This window comes from Sturnus vulgaris, chromosome 1 (genome assembly GCF_052056855.1).
Source record: "Sturnus vulgaris isolate bStuVul1 chromosome 1, bStuVul1.hap1, whole genome shotgun sequence".
Taxonomy (NCBI): domain Eukaryota; kingdom Metazoa; phylum Chordata; class Aves; order Passeriformes; family Sturnidae; genus Sturnus; species Sturnus vulgaris.
In genome coordinates this window covers 140,645,756-140,669,173 of record NC_142243.1, presented here as the reverse complement: position 1 = coordinate 140,669,173, position 23,418 = coordinate 140,645,756, and the positions used below count along the sequence as shown (strand labels likewise).

General features: G+C 34.3%; 1 protein-coding gene across 4 annotated transcripts in view; it reads left to right on the top strand.

Annotated features, from left to right (window-relative positions):
* CSMD3 (CUB and Sushi multiple domains 3) overlaps nucleotides 1-23,418 on the top strand; it is a 587,774-nt gene that overhangs the window by 251,913 nt on the left and 312,443 nt on the right. For all 4 annotated transcript variants that reach the window (XM_088178475.1, XM_014870085.2, XM_088178481.1 and 1 more), the window contains 2 exons: nucleotides 9,882-10,006; nucleotides 12,269-12,390. In XM_088178475.1, coding sequence (XP_088034601.1) covers nucleotides 9,882-10,006; nucleotides 12,269-12,390 — 247 coding nt within the window. The remainder of the gene's footprint in view (nucleotides 1-9,881; nucleotides 10,007-12,268; nucleotides 12,391-23,418) is intronic.

The following is a 23,418-nucleotide window of genomic DNA, read 5'->3' as shown; positions in this document are numbered from 1 at the left end:
GACAATTTTAAAATTAATTGGTTTTATTGCATTCAAGTTTGTTTTTTATATATTTTGTATTGTGCATATCACACAGCACACTTCAAAGCATGTGAAGATAAAAGAGTAATCTGGATATAAAAAGATTTTACAAAATTATGATACTTCATTTTTTTTACATAACTTCTTGTACTTTTTTGTGTGTGTTTTGTCTTTTCTCCTTTAAATCAAGCAGAAAACAGGATTGAAAATTGCATCCTAAGTAAATATGCTAGCTAGCCAACAGTTATTAGAATTTTTCAATTTGTCATAAGAATCTCCCTATTTCTCTAGTTTTGAGAAAAGCCAAAGTTCAATGTGCATCCAAAAAAGCTTTATAACTAATTTTATAAAAAATTAATTTCTAATATTAACCTGAAAAAAATATTTTCAGAGAAATAATAAAAAAAGCTTTATTAAACTGTCATACTTAATAGATATTTTATAGAATCACTACTTTGGCTGATGTTTTGTATTTTAACTTCAAAAATATGGCTTGAGAGCAACCACATTTAACAGACAACCCGCCAATTTTTTTCCAGTATTCTCTTCAAGTGATCATGAAAAGAGCTACTTATAAAAATTATTCTAGTTAAACTTACATGAGGGAAGTACCTCAAAAATATATGATGATGATCATGCCCTCATCTTTCTTTTTAGATCAAAATGTTAGTATTTTTCCCTGTACACTGGGATGATGCATCAGGCTTTCCTATTTCAAATGCATATTTGGGAAAATTAAAGGAGCAGGCATTCAAATTACTGAACAGTATAAAAAATATACAAGTACCAGAGTCAATATATTTTCCAGTGCTTCTTTTCCCTAATTTCTCACTAATCTTGGTGTATTTTTTTTCTCTTAAAAAAACAATTAAAAAAAAAAATCCCCAAATTATCTCTTTGGATTTATGCTTGTAAAGAACAGCACTGGTGTACATTAGCAAAACAGGTACATTTAGCTCAAATTGAACACTTAATAAATTGATAAAGGTCTTACAGGGAACAAAAGCAGACAACAAATTTTCGAGAGACTTAATAAAATAACTTTTTAGGTTAACCTGGTTTCAATTCCTGCCATTACGATAACGGTTTTTCAATTGCTTCATGAGCTTTCGCAGTAAGAATGTTACAAATTATTACTATGTTACATTTAATTAAAAACATCCACTACTGTGGAAAATCCTTCCCGAGGTGCCCTTTACCTGGCAGATAGGAAAATAGCGCACTTTCACCTTCGCCTTCTTGAAGTCACTTTCTTCGTAATGCAGGAAATAGCTTTAAGTTTGCCTCTGTTTTTCCTTTCTGAAAAAAAAAAAAACAATTCCAATTACAATGCCTTCACTTGAAAACACCGTATTTCAGAGAAGGGCTTAGTTATATCTCTACTAAGATCAATCAAAATTTGATTTCTGTAAAATTTAATATATTTTAGAGAAGAGCATGCTCTTGTCACATCTCTTTAGCATTCTTCAAATGTGAACGTGTAGGTTTGGAAGCATTCTATTGCAGTTTTACCTCTGCTCTGATTACAAACATTACCTGCTCTCAGCACATTCATTTCCTCTTTCATGGCTCTTACACAGATTTACAAAATCTGTAATTCAAGCTCTTAGACAAACTGTAGTATTCCATGACATTATTTGGGGCCTGTAATTCCATGTTTAAGTTTTTAGTTATTTTTTCTAACATGAAAATTCCCCATAGCTGTATTTTGGAGTATTAAAGTCTGTTTCTGATGCTAGATGCATATTTGAGCATAAAAAGTTTTGCATGTTGAAATAAAGTCAAGAAGACTTACTTATAGATGCCTGATTTTCCCATACTGAAAAACATTCTACTTCAGAAAAAAAAAAAACTTCTCTAAAGGTTTCTTACAATTTTAGACATACTAGTGATTATTTGGCTGGAATTTGCATTTTATTTTACTTGTCATCCACATCCACATCCATGTGCCCAGTTTTAGAATCAATACCATTATGTAAAAGTATAAGATGTAATAGATAAATAGATAAAGAGAAAAAGTTTTCACATGGTCTGGTTTCTGTTTTTCTTTGTTTCTAGTAGAATAAAAGTCTCCAGACTGAATTGTCCTTGAACAGGTGTTTTATTATGAGGCAACCATGTTCTTCCACCAACATCTCAAAGTTCTGTCTTCATGAAAGAATGAACAAGCCCATCTCTATCTCTCTCTACCTTTGTAGTCTGGTCCCACTAGGATTTAAAATGAGGTTCTGATCAAACCTGTATTACAACAAAGCAGTGAATACTATCGGACAAAAATGCTGATGTAGCCTTAAAAATAGATATTCTACTGACAGAACTAAGAATGTGAAGATTATGATAAGGACAGTTTCTTTTACCAACAGGCTGACTTACAGTATAACTAATGATAATATCTTCTTTCACTTTATATTATAAATTATTCTATAGTTATTTTCTTTGGAAGAATCAAGTTCAGCATTAATTGACTAGATTGACTACAAGTTTTACACTTGATTTTCCTTAAATCTTCTGTGAATAACTTTCTTTCTCTGCAGATATGTAAGGTGAGCTTCTAGACTCAGAAACTTGAAGACAAACATCCTGTAAACAGCAAAACTTGATTTGCAGTGCACAATATGAGGCTAGTTTATAGGGGATCTGTGCACCTACCACTTTTTAACAGTTAATTGGTTCCTTTCTCAAGGACAAGTGTCTGCCAGTACACTTTGTGAGTGTCTGACAAGCTTTGTGAGGAAGGATGACATTTTTTTTTTTTAAAAGATGAATTACTAATTACCTCCATAGTGTCAAGAAATCCTCTGAAACTGAAATTTAGTCATTGGTTTCATTTTTTCAGCACACAGTAAGGATTTTTCTTCATCAGAAGTTTGGAAGACTTAGATAGACTAACATTATATCATGGAATCCTAGCATTTTGCAGTAATATTTCCAAGTAATATATAAACTGATCTGTGAAAATGTTCCTGTGGATGTTCTTTACTTGAGAGAGATTCTGTGAATTAGCTCAGTTTTCATAATGTGACTCAAAGACAACAGTAGAACCTATCTGTAGCTTGCACATAAAAAAAATATGGATCAGTAGTGTGTAGAAAGTTGCTAGGTTAAAAAAAAAAAAGTTCATAATCTTGAAAGCTGACATGTGTTTAGTTTCTTTTGCTACAGGTGGAAGAAATATGTCTTGCAATACTGATTGCCTCTTTATGCTACCATTAAAATATATGATATTGCTAAATTTACAACTTGATAAAGATGGACTTTAAGAACTGATTATTTATTTCTAGCTGTACATTTTCTTCTATGGCTAAAAATGCTGTCCTCTCTCAAATTAGTTCAGCTGCAGGCATGAACCAAATAGGTTAATATATCCGACAGATGGTTTTGGTTCCTTGCATAATTGATTCTTTTTCAACAATAATTTTAAAAACATATCAAATAATGGAGGAGAAGAACCTAAAATGAGATAGTTTGCTACACAAATACCAATTATTAAAATAATAATATTCAGTACAAACTTCATATGAAGTTCAAATTTTAAACTTGTTCTTTCTCATACTTTAGAGATTCTATAGTTAATTTTAGACTCCTTACTGCTTTTAGTTTCTGTTGTTTAAAGAGGAATCCCAAATTTGAGGCAAATTATCAAAACTGTAAAAACAGATACGAAATTAAATGTTTTTCAAGTCTGCATACTAACTTCCTTATTTAATATTTATTCATACGTTTTTTCTTAATAAAAATATATCCAAAGTTTGTTTTTTTTTATGAAAATGGAAACCTAATGGCAAACATCTTTTGTCTGATTAGAAACAAATTTTCAGATAAAGTTACTGAGAGACACGTCAGCATTCGTTTTTGGAGTTATGAATTGTCTTAGCACATTATGTTATATATACAAAAGTTTTGCATTAATTCAGGACAAATTAAGAAGTTTGTATGAGTTATAGAAATATTGATTGGAAGGGTCCTTCAGAGGGCATCCAGTCCATCCTCCTTCCCAAAGCAGGACTAGTGAGACCAGCTGTTTAGCCAATCAGCTTTGTTTAGCCAATTCTGAAAACTCCCAGGGTTAAAGATTTCACAAGTTTGAGTATGCTCTTCCAGCTCTGTCCTCCTTTATTGAAGGAAATTTCTTGTAAAGTAAAATCTGAATCTTCCAAACTGCCCCTTTTATATTATCTGGCATATTTAGAAAAGTTTAGCCTCATTATCTTTGTAATGGCTCCTGAAATCTTAACTTTCTCTTTGTCAGACTAATAAGCCTAGCTGCCTTAACTTTTTCCTATAGGTCATGTGCTTTAAGCCTCTGACTAATCTCTGAACTCAAGTTTTTGCCAAGCTCTTTCTTGAAGTGGGAGGCAAAATATTTTTGGCTTAATATTGCAGACACAGCTTCACCAGCTGATTAACAATTTCACTTGATTTAGTGCCACCACTTCTAGTATTGTTAAGTATAGAGTTTGTTTTATTCAGAATGAGAATAGGTTACTGATCAATAGTGCAGATCATTGTACCTCGGCTTGTTGAATTTTGTGCGGTTTCTATTTTGCCGGTGCTGGACATTGTCAGGCTTCTGGATTTAAGGTCTGCCCTTCAGCTACTTTTCCTACTTTAGTTTGACTCACAAATATACGGATCCATAAATTCTGTCACCGAATCAAGGCTGAGGATGAAAATATTACACAGCATCAGGCTCTATGTTGATTTCCTAATGCTCAGATTAATCCTGTTCACCAGCTGAACATGAAGTTATTGATTCCTACTCTTTAAGCACAGCTTCCAGGCCGATTTTGAATATATATCTATTTAGTTTGTATGTTGTCAGCTCTCAAAACACACTGCTCTCAGAAACATTGCAGATGTTGAACACTGTTACACTGAGCACTGCTGCATCTACCACTGGGCCATGTAGCCAGTCATTATGTGATAGAAGACAATCAAGTTGATGAAATATAATTCAGCTTTGGTAAATTTGTGTAGGTGCTCTTGATTTCCAGTTCATGCTTTACTAGAGAACATTTTCTTTTCAGAGATCAATGCAAGATTCCTAGCATCTCCTTGCCCTTTTGAAAAGTTCATGCAATGTTAACCTTTCTGCAATCAGTCAGAACATCTCATCATGGTTTTTCATAGGTGATACCCACCTTGTACAGGCTCATTCAGATTTTTCAGCAGCCTTTGGTGAAAGGTATCTGGCTGCCTGCCCTTGAATACAGCTGCCTCCTTTTACCTGTTGTTTCCCAGTATTGGCTCTTCTTGGCTCCCAGTATTCCCTCTTCTTCACAAATCATGTGGGTACATATGGATACTTAGGAGCACATCTGCTGTAGAAATTGGTGCAGAAAAGCCATTTAGTGCTTCTGCCATTTCCATATTGGATTTCAGCACCACAACTTTGCTTCATCCATTTACAAATTAACCCACATTGTATGTGAATTTGCTTTTGTGACTAATATGCCCAAAGAAGCTTTTTTGCTTACCAGTGTGCCTTACCAGTCTTAGTGGTAGCAAGGGTCTCATTCAAAAAGCCTAACTTAGTCACCCAGGGACTACTGAATTAAATTAGTAGATCCAGTTCAGAAGGTTCATTAATCATAAATGATCAGAAGATGCACTGTAAATGTTTCTGGTATTCTAACGATTTTCTCTGAACATTAACTTTTCATCACTTTCAGTGTTAACATACTGAATTAAATGGCCATTAACTGAATCCACAGACAATTTCCTTTTATGAATATATTATGCTTTTGAAATTTTTTAAAATTTTCTTACTATCTTTGAGATTTTTTTTCAATGATGTGATGTCTATCTATATTGTATACGACAATGAACAACCTCATAGCTATATCATGCTTCAGTTCTCTTGAGATTTGCAAAGCAGAAATAGTCTACTCACTTTTAGGGGGTTTCGTCTGGTAAGTAGTTTGGATCAAATGTAAGTCAAGAAACCAAACCATCCCTTTTTTTTCTTTTTTTTTTTTTTTCCCACCCTATTTTTGGTCATTTGTTCCCACAATCTCTTTTCGGACTACTCTAAAAATTTTTCTCTAAAATAATACCTGCCCACAGTTCAGAGGTTCCCCTAAAATCAGCTTCCATGATCTGATTTTCTCACTTCAAAAATTTTATCTCTGTAACATACTAGAAGGCTGAGATCAAATCTCTCACATGTCCTCCTACAGTACCTCTGGATATGTAATAGATGTCATCAATTTTATTCTATCAAGGATCTCTCCTTGTCCTGTAACATGATCCTTCCATCATTTGAGATTCTGTCAAAGAAAAAGAAAATAAAAACTTAAAACTCTACTGAAATTTTTGCTATGTCACCACACCACACAAACCTTCATCGAACCCTTGCCTATCTTTTTTTCATTTTTTTCTTAGAGCTAATAATTATTTCCTGGTAATTTGCATGTCCTTTTTGAATCTTCATCATTATCACCTCATGTGCCTCATGAAACCTCCAATGGAGAGAAGTGGCACTTTACCCTTTTGTACTCAAGTTATCAAACTATTTTTAGAGAAAGATGAATTTCTAACTGAATTCTTCTAGGTCACAGATTAAAGGTATTGGAAAAAAGATACCGTCATCAGAAACAAGAAGAATCTCTCCTTCAATCGCTGTATAGGCCATTCACTTAAGAATTGGACTCCATGATCCTTGTGGGTACCTTCCATCTCAGAATATTCTATGATTCTGTGATTGTCTGATACTAGAACATTTGGAAATAATTGAAAGATTTTCCATTTTTAAGAGTGTATAGATAGATAATGAAAAAAACATTAAAAAACGGTAATCTTGATAATGCTTTTAAGTTCCTGAGAGACATATTTTCTTAACATTTTCTTGACAAGCTCTTTATTATTGTCTTTTTCTAGCTGATCTTCCGTAGGAATTGATCTCCTATTCTTCTATTTTCTTTCTTAGACTGGTACTTTGCTATCTGCTTATCTAGTAGGTCTCACTCGCACATCATATATGTCATAGATTTTGTAAATTATCCAGTCTCATTCTGTTTATGAGTCCAGTCACTTTGCATAGTCATATACAATTAAATACCAGTTTAATATCAAAGCTGATTTGGACAAGTGGACTTCATAATCTGAGTGTTCTTTACATTTTTGTAGGTGATAGAAATAATTATCATGCTTGTGCAGTCCTCATAATCATTCAAACTTCTGGGATTTTTGCTTACTACAGATTTTTTACCAGGAGTTTAATTTAAAAATTATTTATTTGTAAATGGTGTACTTCCTGCTTGGCATTTCCTCTTTAAATCAATCCATGCTTAGTTATAGGAAATATATATTTCCTTGTTACTTTTTTCTTCAAGTGTTCCTTTCTTTTCCTAGTAATAAAGACACTCAGATTTTCTCAACATGACTTTCTGAAGCAGATAATTATGAAAATCTAATCGAGACAGATACTCTTATCTTCCCAATTTCTACCTTTTGAACTTTCCTAACCATATAGTCCCTGTAGCAGCTGTGCATATTTTTTTTTACATTAGTTACAGATAATCCACGTGTTTCACAGTTTTGAAATATCCTCCAACTTTATGATTTGCCTGGTGGCTTTTTTTCCTCAGTCGCCTATAAAAACCTTTTATCCTTATATGGCAAGGACCTTTGCATTATGTTTACTTTTTTCTTCTTTTTTTTTTTTTCCCAGTTTTTCACTTTGATATATCCTTTTTTTTAGTGGATTCTGTAGCTATTCTTTATCCCATTCTTTCACAAACATTCCTACTCTAAGAGAAATCATTTCAGAATAGTTTATAGAGCTGTTACTCAATATCAAATCCTCCTTTTCTGAGACGTCTGTTCAGGTGACAGTGTCATCTTTCATGCCATCATTTTCTCACTATCTATCTCTGTAAGGCCGAGGTACTTCCCAGATTTCATCAGCTATTTTATGCTGACACCATTCTTTTTCAAATACCTAACATCTCTAATTCTCTTAAGTTAATTCTTCTTCTGATAAGTATCAATCTTCTTTAGTAGCTTTTTTCATCATAGATGAATTTGAATAGATTACTAACAAAAGTTATTCTCTGGAATATGTGCTCAGCCTTTTTATTTTTCTCTCTGCCTTTGTGAATTGAAGAATTTCAGTATTAAAATGGCCATCTGTAAGGAAAGTAAAACAGACTTTGTAAGCCAAACCCTTCAGAGAAAAATTAATTTTACAATGTCTTTTGGCAAAAATGAATGTCATACCTTGTGGGATCAAATGCAAATTTGAAGATCCAGTCAAGTAAATATTGACACTTTGCTTAGAGAGATTTACGAACCATTTTTTTTACCAGTTTGTAAAGTATCAAAGACAGGAAGATGTCATCCGTCTGAGGAGGGTCAGATAAGTACATGGCTTACAGTGTTATAAAGGAAGGCTACTGTAAGAAACTCTTGGGGAGTTATTGCATATTTAATCTTAAAATGCCCACAGAACTGTATTCACAGTGTAGCCAAGGTCTTGCAAGTCATGTGTATATAGAGAAGGTTTTACACTTTGCAGCTGTGACAGACAAGCCTTTTAAAACAGCAGGCTGAAATTATGAAGATACTGATGTCAGAGAAAGGCCTGATGTATTGGATATTTTCAGTTGTAACCAGGATTTGAAATCATAATGATATTAAATGAAAATAATTATCTCAAGAAAATACATTGATTTATTCAACTTTTCCAAACTGAACCCCCTTTTCTCTCTTCCCCCCACCCCAATCCTCCTCTCAGAAAAACTTAACAAACAAAAAAAAAACAAAGAAAAAAACCCTAATGACAAAAAGCAACCAAACAATCAAATAAAAAATCAAATAAACAAAAAACAAAATAAATAACCAAAACTTTTCTTCTGGATTTATTTTTCATTTTGTCCTGCACAGATTCCAGCACCAGATGTCAGCTTCATATGAAAAAGTACAAAACCTTTTCAAGCCAGCATTGTAACTTCATAAATAATCACAGCCAAACACCTAGAAATATGTTTTTAGAAATCTCTTATTTTCTCCCATTACTTTTAGAATCATATGCCAGTTAAATAAGCAAATCCTCATATTCACCATGTAACTGTCATTATCTAGTAGATGTTGCATTCAGAATCTTGTTACTAGCAAGAGTACAGAGACCACTTCTATGAAGTTAACACCTCACTGCAAGCTTAATTAAAATCTTAACTTACTAATAAAAATATAAAGCAATGCTATAACTAGTATTTTTATAATAATCCAAATTAATATAGGATGCTCTTATTAATAATACACTACTTTTTAAATACAAGAAACATTATGAATATCTAGCCCTTTTCTCTGGTATTCTGCTCCTCCTTCCAGTGCACCCCAGTTCTAAAGTCAAAAGCACCAGATTTCCTCAAGAAGAATAAGAGATGGGAGATATTCACAACATATTATTTATATCTTGAGGTCTCCACTGGGAGAAATAAAATGTTTATAATGGGGATTTCTTTTTCAGTCTTTTGACTTCTAGATTATTCCCTTGCATCATTTTCACATTCTTTCCTAGTTTCAATTAACATGAATAACTACTTTTAGTTGCACAATATCTAGGTTGGTCAAATTTTTGTTATATGGAGATCTGAAGTTAGGTCAGTAAATAGTCACTTGACATCCAAATGACTGTTCAAAGAGGTAAACCAGCTCCAGCCAAAGTAGGGCCAGAAAGGGCTGAATATTGTGCTCTATCATGCTTGTACATCGCCTTTCACTATTGAGAGCAGAAATTTCTGGATTACATATTTGTATCATTTGTCAAGACCGTCATCGTAGCTAAAGGGATGGAAAAAATGGACTGCTATCTATTTGTTTAAAATGCTTCTTTTTATGTCATTGTTTGATTTTAGCTTGGGAGCAACAGTACAGTTCTCCTGTGACGAAGATTATGTGCTACAAGGTTCCAAAAGTATCACCTGTCAGAGGATAGCTGAAGTTTTTGCTGCATGGAGTGATCATAGACCTGTGTGTAAAGGTAAACAGAAATTTTTACCCTCACAGTGATTATTCCATTTGGCATCTATCCATTGTTTGATAGCTAATCCTATCACATTTTTTGTAAGTACCTGAAATTTTAATCCTAATGTCCCCACTTTCTTAGTAAAGAAGGATTCACCTAGGCTGTTTTGCTTAATATGAACTTTTTATTTCAGTATGCTTGTTTAACTAGAATACTTACATTATGAATTTTGCTTTATAAGGAGCTGACTAAACCTATTATACACTAAATATTAGGGCTTATCAAGATGAATATTAAAATTGCACTGATTTAATATAAAATTAGTATTTCATGAAGCTTCTTCATTACACATTTTATAAAAATATAAGAAATTCTTGAATTTAGAATAGGTAAGCAATGGAGAAGTAAGTCTACACCTGGTTTTGACCCTGAGCAAATGTATAAAGGGCAAAATATTCAGTAAAAAAAGAAAAGCAGAAAGGAATTTTACTGAAAATATTTTATGATCTAGCACAGCGGCAAGTTGTATGATGAATACCTGAATCAAGGAATTAAAGTATTAGAGTGTCAGTACATATCAGATATTAATATATATATAATGAAAATATTAGTTTGCACAAATACACAGAAATTGTCCTAACTGAAACTTTTTTTTTTTCTGGATCTCAAACTTAAAGTACTAAAAGCAAATCTCTGTTAGGAATACTTCAAATCAGTATAAATAATAGACATTAGAGGTCAAAGACCTCTAGATTTCATTCCACTATAGAAAAACATGGTTCCTTTGAGACCTTCACTATGTAGGTACACCAAGAAAAGGCAGCAAACAGCTCATAACTCTTCTGCAGCACACAGGCAAAGGAGCTGTGCTTTACATCCCAGCTCTGGCCCAGAGGAGGACTCACATGTTCAGATGTAGCAGCAAATTGTCTAGAACATCCATTGTTTTTCCCCTCCTGACTTACTACCCACATACATATATGAGCTGCAAGAGATGATACAATTTCTTATTAAATATATAGACAAAAAGCCACATTTGGCATTAGTCTCACTCATGACCCTAATAATGTCTTCAGCTTCTGATCCAAAATGAGAGCCTTCCTCTCACCTCTACCTTCTACTTCTTTCCAGGCATCTGGTGTGACTTTGAACGTACTCATCACTAGAGCATTGTTTCTCTGAGGGTCGTGCAAAAGTGACATTCTTTCTAGAGGCTAATGTGAGAGAAGGAACAAGCTTTCATCCAGCTTCAGCTGAATCTTCCTGTGTTCAGTATTGATCAAATAAACAAGCTTTGTGAAAGTGTAATGCAACTCTAGGATTATTTCACATATCTCAGGGTCATTATTTGATTCAATTATGCAAGATGATCTGTCAGAATACAGTGGAAGAAATAGTTCTTTACCTTGTGCAGTTCATGTGCTGTCATAATAATCACTGGAGAAATTAGATAGGCTCATGTTTACCTGAGGTTGCTTGTCAGTTTTACATCTTCATACAGGAAAAGTTAACCAGTAGAGAATTCAGCAAAGATCTGAATATCAAGGAAAGAACAATAAAAGCATTATTCACTTCAACAGACTAGGAATTTAGTGCCTTAAAAGTGTCATTTAAAAGCACAAAGGACACAGTTTATATCCTTTGTATTATTTTTGACAGAAATGCCAGCTACATAAATAATAGTTTTATTTTACCTGACATTCTATTGTAAATAACCATACATTTTTTATTTTAAAATAAATACCCTTTGTAATCTTTAGAAATAGATAGCACTGTTTTGTGTTAGTCTAACTTTTATAAGTTTCCTTTAAACTTTTTAATGCTTTGGGCATTGATTCAATGAATTGTACAGGAGTCAGGAGAAAAAAATGCTGACATGACATACACCAACACATATGCACAAGAAAAGCACATATGCACAGTGATAAAAGTGATCTTTTTTCCTACTATTTAAATTTGTCTTTCAAGACATTAGTGAAGGTGGCAGAAGTTAGTCCTTGAAGAATTTTAAAAATAAGTAGGGCAGTTTCTGTTATTGTAGCTACCGTTTTTCCTCCAAATATTTGTTTTTAAGAATATATGCTTAGACACAAGAGAAAGTCTATTTTATTTTGTCAAAATAATTTAATGTGATGTTGTATTCTCTTGTAAGAGGTGGTTCTGTCTTTGTTCCGTAGTATTTTAATTCTTCATATAATGATTAGAGTAAGAGATTGATTTATGAATCTGCTACATGTATTTTCTGTGTGAATTAAAAGATGAGTATTCTTTTTGCAGTCAAAACTTGTGGATCCAATCTTCAGGGGCCTGGAGGAACTTTTGCATCACCCAATTTTCCATTTCAGTATGACAGCAATGCTCAGTGTGTGTGGGTCATCACAGCTATCAATACTAATAAGGTAAGTTTAATATTCTGACTTTTAAAAACACAGAACAAAACAAATCAAAATAAAACAAAAGCAAACAAACAAACAAACAAAAAAATAAACAAACCCCCTCCCCTACTTCCATCCTCCCAACCCTAAAGCAACCAAACAAAAGCATTTTTCACTAATATAATTTATCTCTACAGTCCAGGTTTTTTACTAGGTGCTTTTTAGATATTTTAAAGAAACATCTGATACCAGATGAGCATGGACAGATGTTAAAACCTCTTGTTTATCTGAAGATTGTTTTGCTTTCTGTATGCCAAGTAGATGCTATCATGTTTTTATGCCATTCTCTTAGTTCCCAGAAGCAACTATCCAATGCTATGAGGCAATTTCATGGGCCCACTAGTATTGTGTAATAAGCAGAAGAGCTTTGTGTATAAGTCTGTTTATGTCATGTTTGGCCTTCTACTGCGTGGGAAATCACTGAAGTTCTTGAATTCATTTTCCCTTCATTAGGAACTGCTCTGAAGATGTTTATTCCATCGTCTGAACCACTGTATTAAAATCCCATGTACTTTATACCTACACTTTAAAACAAAAGTACTGAGAGTTCTGATAATGTCAGATGAGTCAAAGTAGAGCAATAAAGCTAAGTTATGACACCAGTTGTCTTTAATTTCAAGAGCTAGACACCTGGCAGCAATGGCTATATTCTATTTCCAGGTGTATCATTTTGTGTTAACTGAGTGTAATGGACTTGTTTAGCTGTAATAAAACATAAATTAGCTGTGCAGCTCCGGAATGTTTTGTAAAAGACTATTATTACCTATGTTTGCTGGTACAAAGATATATTCTGCCTCTAAATTTTGTTTTATATTGCCATCTGCATCACATTCCATTAACTGATCAGACAGGCCTATAAGGCCCTCTCCTTTGCACTTGAATTCATCAGAGGACTCAGTGAAAACCTGAATATTTTCAAAATTTCAAAATCCATGTAGCTACACTGGTGATTTCTCACTTAATTTTACAAAGTCCTGTCTGGAAGCCATCCTTATGCTCCACTTTGGTAGAAGAAAAAAGAATATTTATACAACTGATTAGAATCTGATAATGAGAATTATAAATGTGTTTGGGGGAAAGGTTTTTTGTTTATTTGATCTTTGTTCCAAGGACTGCTAATCAAATTTATCCAATTTATAGGTCATAAAAAATGTGTCAAAAGTCCTTGAAAAATTGTTCAGTCTCTGTTCCATAGACGGGCAAAAAGTTAAGATCCATTTCTCATCCCAAAAAATTTTCATATTTTTATTTCTTTAATTAAAAACTATCTGTGAGCAAGATGAAATCTGTATAGACATTTAGAATTTCTGAAAGTTTTGTCAATTGTGCCAGCTGAGATAATTTAGTGTCATACTATTTGAGGATATGAAACAGCTGCTACACTTTGTGCAAGTTCTCTAAATGGCCTGAACTTCTCCAGTGAGGGGTTAAATGAATTAAACACCCATAAGGCCATATTTTGCATAAAATGGTTTCCTTTCTTAAATGGACCAAGGGCATGTCTACATATAAAAAAAAAAGCGCCAAATAAGATTTTAGACATTCTACCATTGGTAGAAGCAAACCCTTGAGCTCACAAACTGGTACATATTTACTGTCAAGTCACAGATGACTGCCAGTTTAAGATATTAATGACTTGTAGATTGTAAAGGATTACACTCTGCTGGTGGTATTCATGTCTTAATGCTGCCTTCCTCCTCCCTCCCTGCCAATTCACAAGATTGTGATGCACTGTTTGCTTGAAAACCTCAGAACTTCATTTTTACCAAAAATATTTTTATGGGAATATTCAAAAACATTACTCCTCAGTTATTTTCCTTAAAAATCTCCAGTTTATGCATTTATTGAACTTCAGAAAATTAATTGAACAAATGCTTTGTCTCTGATTGTCAGTGTGGTTGACAGGGTTACACAATGATTGAGGTTGGAATGAACCTCTGGAAATTCTGTAGTTCAGCTCCACTGCTCAAGCAGAATGACCTAGAGGCAGCTGCCCAGACAGTCCTGAATATCGCAGAAGATGGTGACTCCATAACCTGTCTGGACAACCAGAGCTAGTGCTCACTCACCCCCACAGGGCAAAACTGCTTCCTGATATTTAGAAAGAACCTCCTGTGTTTTAGTCTGTGCCCATTGCCTCCAGTCCTGTCACTGGGCACCAGTGGAAAGAGTTTGGTTTCATCCTCTTTACATCCACCCATCAGGAGTTTGTAGATGTTGAGATTCAGTGATCCTCTTCTTTATAGTAAGCAAGACCAGCTGCCTCAACTTTATATGAAAGAAGTTCCAATCCCTTAATCTTCTTAGTGACCCTTCAGTGCACTCTCTCCAGTAGCTGCCTATTTCGCTTGTACTGGCCAGGTGCAATTGTTTTCCTTTCTCTCAAAACACTAAAAAAAACCAAGTTATTCCATATATGAAAAATTCCAATTCTAACGAAAATAAAATTGGCCCTCTCTTTAATTAGAGATCATGCCTGCTATACTTCAAATAAAATGTGCATAAATGTTAGTCTACACTGATTTTTTTTCCTGAAACTGTAAATACTGGAAAATATCATATGACCTCATGAAAACTGTCCTAGTACCTGAATGATGACACCAAATTAGAACACACACAGTTTCAATACTTGGGGATGAATCAGAACTCATAGGTTTAACCGCTGCTGGTTCAGTAAAATAATTCAGTATACACCTGCTTCAGTTTGATTTGATTAGTACATGCGTTTTGATTTTATTTACAAAGTTTCAGTAGCAGGATGACTGTAGGGGTAATTTCTAGAGGAAGAGATCAAGAATTGCCCCCATATCAGACTGACACAGCTCTAGGTGGCTCCAAGACAGACCCATTACAGGACACAGCTGAGCAAATCAGGCAAGCTGGTGGCACCTCTGTGATAACTCATTTACATAAGAGCAAAAAAAGCTGTACAACAGCAGCTGAAGGAGATGAATGAGAATACCCAAGAGAAATAACCCCACAGTCATTGCAGGTAGAGCAGAAGGAGTGGAAGAAGGTGCTCCATGCTGGCGCACAGATTCCCCTGGAACCTCGGTGAGTGCCATTGATGCAGGTTGTCCCCTACAGCTCGTAGAGGTCCATGGTGGAGCAGAGATCCACCTGTGGTCTGAGCAGAACATGAGCCTGAAGAGGTGGGTGTGCCTGAAGGAAGCTGTGACCCCGTGGAGAGCCCAAGGGTGAAAAGGTTTCTGGCAGGACCTGTGTCCCTATGCGAGGAGAATACTAAAACAGATTTCAAAGAACTTCAGCCTGTGGGAGACACCTGCATTGGAGAAGGGTGCAAAAGAAGCACCCTATGGGAGGGCCCTAATTCTGGAGCAGGGAAAGAGCACGTGGAGGAAGGAGCAGCACAGATGAAGTGTTGCAAACTGACTGCAGCCCCCATTTTCTGTTCCCTTTTGCCACTTTGAGAGAGAGTAGGGGCCAGAAGAGTCAGGAACAAAAAAAGTGAATTTGAGCTCATGGAGAAAGAGTTTGGGATGATGGTGGGTTTAGTTTTGTTCTTATTTGTCACTTTCCTACTCTATTCTTAATTGTCAGTAAATAAAATTAATTTTCCCTAAAACTAATTTCTTTTTTTAGTTTGTTTTTCCCATGACAGTAATTAGTGAGCAATCTCCCTGTCTTTATCTTGACCTATGGACTTTTTCATCCGGTTTTCTCATTCTATGCTGCTGAGGGGTAGTGATAAAATGACTTGGTGAGCATCTGAGAGCCAGCCAAAGTTAAATTACCACACCTTGCATATTTATCTGTCTTCTCAAATATTTAAATACTGTGAAGATACAGCGTGAAAACAATAATTAAGAACAGGTCACTTATTTAAAATTTAATATGAACTTTTATATAAGGCCATAAAGAGGAATACCTGTTTGTTGGTGGTACATTAGTATTATACGAGTAATAAGAATGCAAAGAAGTAATGTTAAGTTAAGTAAGTAATTTTATTTCAAAGTATTAGTCAGACACTGCTTCTGAACTTCTGTAATATACCACTGAAAATACTATACTCTGAGTTAGATTCTTCATGGGCAGATTGTAGTACTAGGAACTATATTATAACAGCTTCAGCATTACCCAGAAAATACTGTTCTTTGTATGATATTGGTTGGAATAATTGTAACTCTTTGATATTGCAGTGAAATGCAGATACACAGGAATTATGGAGTTTTTAAACTAAGGAATAGATAAAAGGTTTAAAATGTTATCTGTAACGACATTCATATATGTTTATAGTTTTCAGAAAAGGTGTCTAGCACTGATTAGAAGAACATTAACTTGTTGAGGTTAAAAGAAAATGAACTTTTTTTACAAAGCTTTTTTTACAAACTTCTCTTTATGATGTGTTGAGGAACTTGCATGTATAAAGCTTTTGCTTATATAACCAGTGGTTTAATGTACTTAGTTTCAGTTCATGCTAGCGCTGCCTTACTGTTCTAAACACAATCCTGCTGACTTTGTATGACTGCTAGAAGGCATACTAATTGGGAAAAATAATGGGCAAAACAAGTATTAAACCATGTTATGAAGCAGAATGATAGTAGAGAATTTGTATCAAGGTCCAGGGGTGGATTTTTTGTAATTTGTTATTTTGTTCTATATTGTGATAATGCTATTTTTGGATTTGATGCAGGAAACTTTTTTCTTCTATTTAGTTCAGTTGTGTTTTTTTGTTGTTATGAGTGAAGATTGTATGTCGAATGTGGATGTTAATGATGGTTTGTGCCTTGAAGTCAAAAACATCATTAACGTATAAATGAAGATTCGTCATTAAGAGATTTTTATAATGACTACACAAAATAATGTGATGGTATTCATTACAGCATGACAATATTTACTATATTCTACACCACAGCTGTGAGAACCACAATGACTTTGTGATCCTGATACTTCAGAGCTGCTACTTGTTGCATCATTTGCAACAAAATAGCTCAGAAACTGAGAATCTTTTAAGGGAAAGTGCATTAGATGAAAGACCCTGAAAGCCTCTTTAACTGTAGTGTAAATGGATTTATCCAGGACTGAATCTAGCTAATTTTCTCCCTAACTGATTTCAGAAAGAAGTTTGATAACAGCACCATACATATGAAAGAAATGTTTTCCCAGTTAATTATCTGCCTCTTTAGCTTTGCACTGCATTATATTTGGTCTCTTGCCTCATACAGTTAATCAGATAGACTTTTCAGGCCCCAGCCTTGTTGACAGTGGAGTAGGGCCACAACTAAAAACCTCAAACATGGCCAGAAAGGGCAGAGAATTTACTATTGAAAAGTAGAATAAAAATTGTTTGTGGAAGGAAAGTCATGTGGATGCAGTAAAAAATAAAACTCATTAGTGAAGGTGCACTGACACATTTGATGTTATTGGTGAGATCTCCATATTTTCATTGTTCTTGTGCACATTTTTTGCATTCTTTTTCTTATATCAGGATCCTGTTCTCTGGATCAAAAAGCAACTAATTTTTCAATAATTAATATTATGATTAGAATAATTATAATCTATGATGTACAAAGCTCTGAGTAGTGATTCAGTGAAGAAAGAAATATAGGCAATTGTTACATAACTTTGCAATAGTGAAATATCTATGGCTACCTGTGTGGTACCATATCAACATATTCTTTAAACCTTCTTGATGCTTTGTATCTTGCTTTATTGCCCTCTTAGGAGGGGTGGTTGAAATTCCCTGTGAAGAGTCAGCACCTACACATGTAAGGCTTCTCCAACATCATATGAGGGAGGAAATTTATGGGCAGTTTTCCCATTTCTGGATTATTTTACCATGGTTTCCATATAGTGTTTTATATAGACCAATGAAGTGATTCTTGCCACTTTTATCCATGGCTGCTCTGGAATCAACAAAAGCTTTGTTGATCAAAAATAGCAGAGCTATAATGGCAGGGATCTACCTGAAAGAACTTTCATGAAAATCATATCTTTCTGTGGAAGTCTGAAGAAGCAACAAAATTTAAATTTTTTTACTTGTCCTTCACTGTGATGCACATATTATTAATCCTTGGGTCCCTTGAAAAAGTTCTTATGAATATCTGAACAGAAATGATTACAAGAATTTCTCAGTTTAGACTCCATTTCATTACATCTCTCACATCTAGTAAGGGAAATGATACCTGAATACCATGTGGATTTTGCATAAACTCATAGGTTAGGGTCTAGACCATGATATGTATTGCCAATAATTTGTTTTAACATTAGGTAATGGGATAATTTTGTATTTACATTTTGAGTAGTAAATCTTTGTGTTTTCAAGATTTAACTCCCATCTCCTCCCTAGTGCATTTTTGTATTTCTTTTCTCTTATTTCTTTAAAAAAGTTAAACTCTATTTTCCTTTCATTGTTTTATTATTATTATTAATAATAATAATAATAATAATAATAAAAAGACTATAAAATGATGAATTTTAAATTTATGCCAGGCTAAAATACCAGTGAAATCTGAATTAGGGCTAAAGTTAACCAGAGTTCAAGTCTTATGAATTATACTTGCTGATTTTTTTCTAATCCACGGTGACAGAAACACTGTGGAAAATGTCAGTGCTAGAATGACAGACTTTCTGACAGATCTCAACCACATTCACACCACATATCATTCATCACCAAGCATCAAGAAGGAGAAAAATAGGCAAAAGGGTTCCTTTAAAAAAAAAATCAAGCTGGTTTGTTTTTAGAATTGTAAGAAGAAATAAAATATGTGAGCTAACTGCTAAATTTAGGTGGATCAGAAAACTAGGTCCTGGTTCTGTTAATTTTATATGACAGGAATCTGAAAAAAAAATTATTTTTACCTCTATGTTATCTTTTGTTTGTCACAACCATATTCTACATTTTATCTTGAGAGTATTTCAATCATTAAAGTCTCCTTACTGCTTGCATAAATACATTATTTAAAATGTATTCTTTAGAATATAGGCTTTTGAAAGTTTGACAGTGTTCACATTCTTATCCTTTTATCTATTGAATTTTGAAATAATTTTGAAATCAAGAATGACATGCTTGAGAGCTGGGAGATAGCTGACTTTTGATTTTGGCTTTAGGGTTTTTTTATTATTATTTTTGCTAAAGTTTTTTGTTTCTGGAGTCTTTGGTTCATTTGGTTTGTTGGGTTTTTATGTGGATATCAATTGTCTGTTAGGAAATTATTAATCTGAATTTTGTAGAAATGGCAGAGTTTACTGAAAATGTATAGCATCTTTTTCTAGTTGCTGTAGTCCTTTACTATCTAGGAAACTGTTTAAATAATTCAAAGTATCTGGGAAACCCCTCATATGATATTTTCTGCAAGTCTTGAGAATTATACTGAGGGAATAACTTGCAACTATTACTGAAATAACATTAAATATGGTTGTCATTTAATCACTTTGTATTAAAATAGCCTTTTTTTTTTTTTTTTTACATTTGATTCTTCCCTTCCTCCTTCCTCATGCTGTTTTCTTCCTACAAAATAAAAAAAAAAGCATCTTTAGATTTCTGAGGTTTTTTGCTTTTAGACCAAGCTGAAAATAAGCAAAAAAATTCAGCAAAGTGCTGAGTATTCATTTTTAATTTTCCTCAGCTGTGTTATATTGTAAACCATGTCAAAACTGTGGATCATTTCCTAATCTTGCTGTTAAGCTCAAACCCAGTTGCCATCCATATTTAATCAGGTTAGCAGTATAAATCTCAAGCAGGCAGGGTCCTTCAGCATGAATTCAAAGACTCATTTAATGAAGTTTCTTTCGGTCAGGCCTGTTGGAACAAACCACACTGCGCCTCTTTTTGGAAGCAAATGCCTCAAACTTGGCTTTTCCTAAGCCTAGTGTGAAGCTGTACTGTGGGTGTTACAGTGAAATTATGGAAAAGTATGAACCTACTTAAGCTCGCTCTAAACTATCTATTTTACCCATAATTGTGTTCTTCATCCATGCAGATTGAAAAAGGCTGTTCTTGTATTTATCAATAGTAGATAATGTATTTTTATCTTACATGAAACTAGAAAGTGTAAATAGATTTCAGTTCTGGTCAGAACACAATGTATTGCTTTGTAGCGTGGCTACACTATTCCATATTGTTCATGTACATTTTGATCCAGTTAAAATATCTGAGTCACTTATATACTACAGTTAAAAAATCTTAGAAATATATGTGGACAGAGGGGAGATTGTCTCAGCAAAATAAGAGCATAGTGGGGGAATCCAGCTATTCCTATGACAGGAAGTTAGTAGCTTTGGCTGTGAGGGAACAGACTAAATTGTTGAATAAGAGAATTTGGAGTCAGGAGGTAGGTATGTGCAGTTGTGGAGGGATAAATGGCTTATCATTCCATTCTGAGTCTTTTCTAAGTCTTCATTATGAAAGGAGGACAGGTTCATTATATTAATTATTGTAAACTTTTTTCCCTTCCATATCTGTGACTATAAAAGTGATGTTTCACACTGAAAATATAAGCAACCCATAAGGAATGGGTGAGATTGTGCTTATTGCAATAGCTACAACAAAAGCAATTATTTCTCTTTGAGCCATTAACAATATTTGATTCTAGTTCTTCCCTGTATTTACTGTACCTTGAGCTATTAACTCCACCTTTTGATAAAGCTTTATATAAAATTAGATGTCAAATTTGAATTTTAGTTCTGTTTGACTTTCTATAAATTTCTATATTGGGTCTCAGTTATGTCTCCCACCAATCCTAAATGCAAACATTTTTCTTAATTTTGCTTATCATGAATATCCATACCCAAGCTAGAACTTTTAAAAAGATATATATAATGACCAAGAGATTTGATAGTAAATTTCCAGTGCTTGCACTGTGTGCATTTGAGATGCTTCAGTCTTTTTTGTTTGATGAATTTTTGGCACAGGGACATGTCGATTTTTTCCATGGTTGAGTTCACTTGGTTGCTCTTGCGAGTGATCTTTAAAGGAAATTGTTCTGCTCAATATATAGTTTTTTGTGATATTATAGTGGGAAATAGAGCTGATAGTAGTTTGTTAGTTTGTTTCTCTGTTTTCTATGAAGGGACTCCTTCAAAAGCTCTTGGTACCATTCTATGCTGTGCTAATCTTGGCTGCCAGATACCTATTAGGCTCATCTGGAGTGCTCCCTCCTCAACAGGACAGGGCAGAAAATATGAAGAAAAAGCTCACAGATGAAGATAAGGACAGGGAGATCACTCACTAGTTACTCTCATATGTAAAGCAGACTCAACTTGAAGAAATTAATAAAATTAACTGCCAAATCAGAATAGAATAGTTAGAATAAGAACAAATCTAAATCACCACCTTCTCCTCACCCTGCAGTATCTCTGCTCTGAAATCTTACCTTGTAAACCCAATACACATTGAGAGTACAGACTGAATATTTACACTGAGGTTTAAGTTACAGTATGATTCCCATGTTTCCATTCCTTTCGGGATGTGTGGCTGCACATCAGATTAGGGTGACATCAGTTAGCGACCTCTCTGCTTTCTTTTGGAACAGATGATTTACCCTCTGTGGGATTAGAAAGAGAAAATTTCTATGCTGGGTACAAGGATATCCTTTCTGGATGACTTCTGAAAGGAAGAACTAAAGCAGGGACAAGTTAATTTGAAGTCCTCAGTCCGTTGTTATAATTGCAATAATTTTGCTATTTGAGAATAATATTTTTTTTCTTTTTGTAAACTCTGACACTGAGCTTAGTTTTGTGATGGAAAAATGAGTGTGATTTTTTTCGATGTGCTCTTATAAATTAGTTGATTTTTTTCCTGCTTATACCTATTGCTATTTCTTTATAATGATCCTGGCCAGTCATACTTCCTCTCAGGCTATCTAGAGCATCTTCATCTCCATATCTATGAAAGTGGAAAGAAAAAAAAAAATTAAAAATCTGCAATTCTTGCAATACTGCAAAGCAGCTTTTCAGCTGGATGGCACCTACTATATATGTGGGATAATTCGTCCCTGGGGATTTGACTCTGAACTCTCCTTTGTTGAACTTCATGAAGTTCTTAATGGTCCATTTCTCTCCTGATGTCCCTCTTCTGGCAACATGACCCTCTGGCCTATTAACCCCTAATCCCTTCTCACTGTTGTGGCAAGCTTGCTGAGAGTAAAGTCTGCCCCGTCATCCAGATAACCTAAAAAGATGTTAAAGACTTGTCCCAATATTGACCTGAGATACAACATGAGTTACTGGCCCCTAACCAGACTGTGTCACTGATAACCATCCTCTAGGCCCAGACTTTCATCCTGTTTTCAATCCACCTTGCTGTCTATGGAGCCCACACATCAACAGCTTGTCTGTTAATATCTTGACAATGCCAAAGGTCATCTGAAGCCCAGGTAGACAATATCCACTGCTTTTCTCCTGGCCACCAGACAAGTAATTTAATTATAGAAGTCTTTCAAAGTTTGTCAAGCATGACTTCTCCTTGGTAAAGCCATGCTGACTACTCCTGATGATTTTCTTCTCCTTAATTTTCCAGGATTAGCTGATCCATGGTAGCAGTAATCTTAAATAAAATGATAGCTAAGTCTTATAATAAATTATTTATTCAATATATTTTCCTTCTGAAATTATTATTCTGTAATCAAATGTATGATAACACAATTATTTTTTATGTGATTCTATGGAAAATTATGGTGATAAGGCTGATCAATCAGACAGTGGCATTTCCTTATCTTGTACCATCAGATGTAAATGCCTATCGTTTGCTTCCCTGTATTCAGAAATTCTCAGCACAAAAGCAATTAACCATCCTGAGGGCGTATGAGGACACTCAGATACAAACAGGATGTGTTTTCTTCTCCTTGCCTAATTTCACTTCTACAAGTGGCAAAGGCAACCAGACGTCATTAGGAGTTTTTAAGTAGCTTTTTTCTGCCTAGAGTAAACAGTGAAAAATGGAGAAAATAGGTATCCTGTGAATATTTTTCAGTGAGGTGGATTTCTTGCTGTTGCTAGTATGTTAGGGTCATTCATACATGGGTTTTGCAA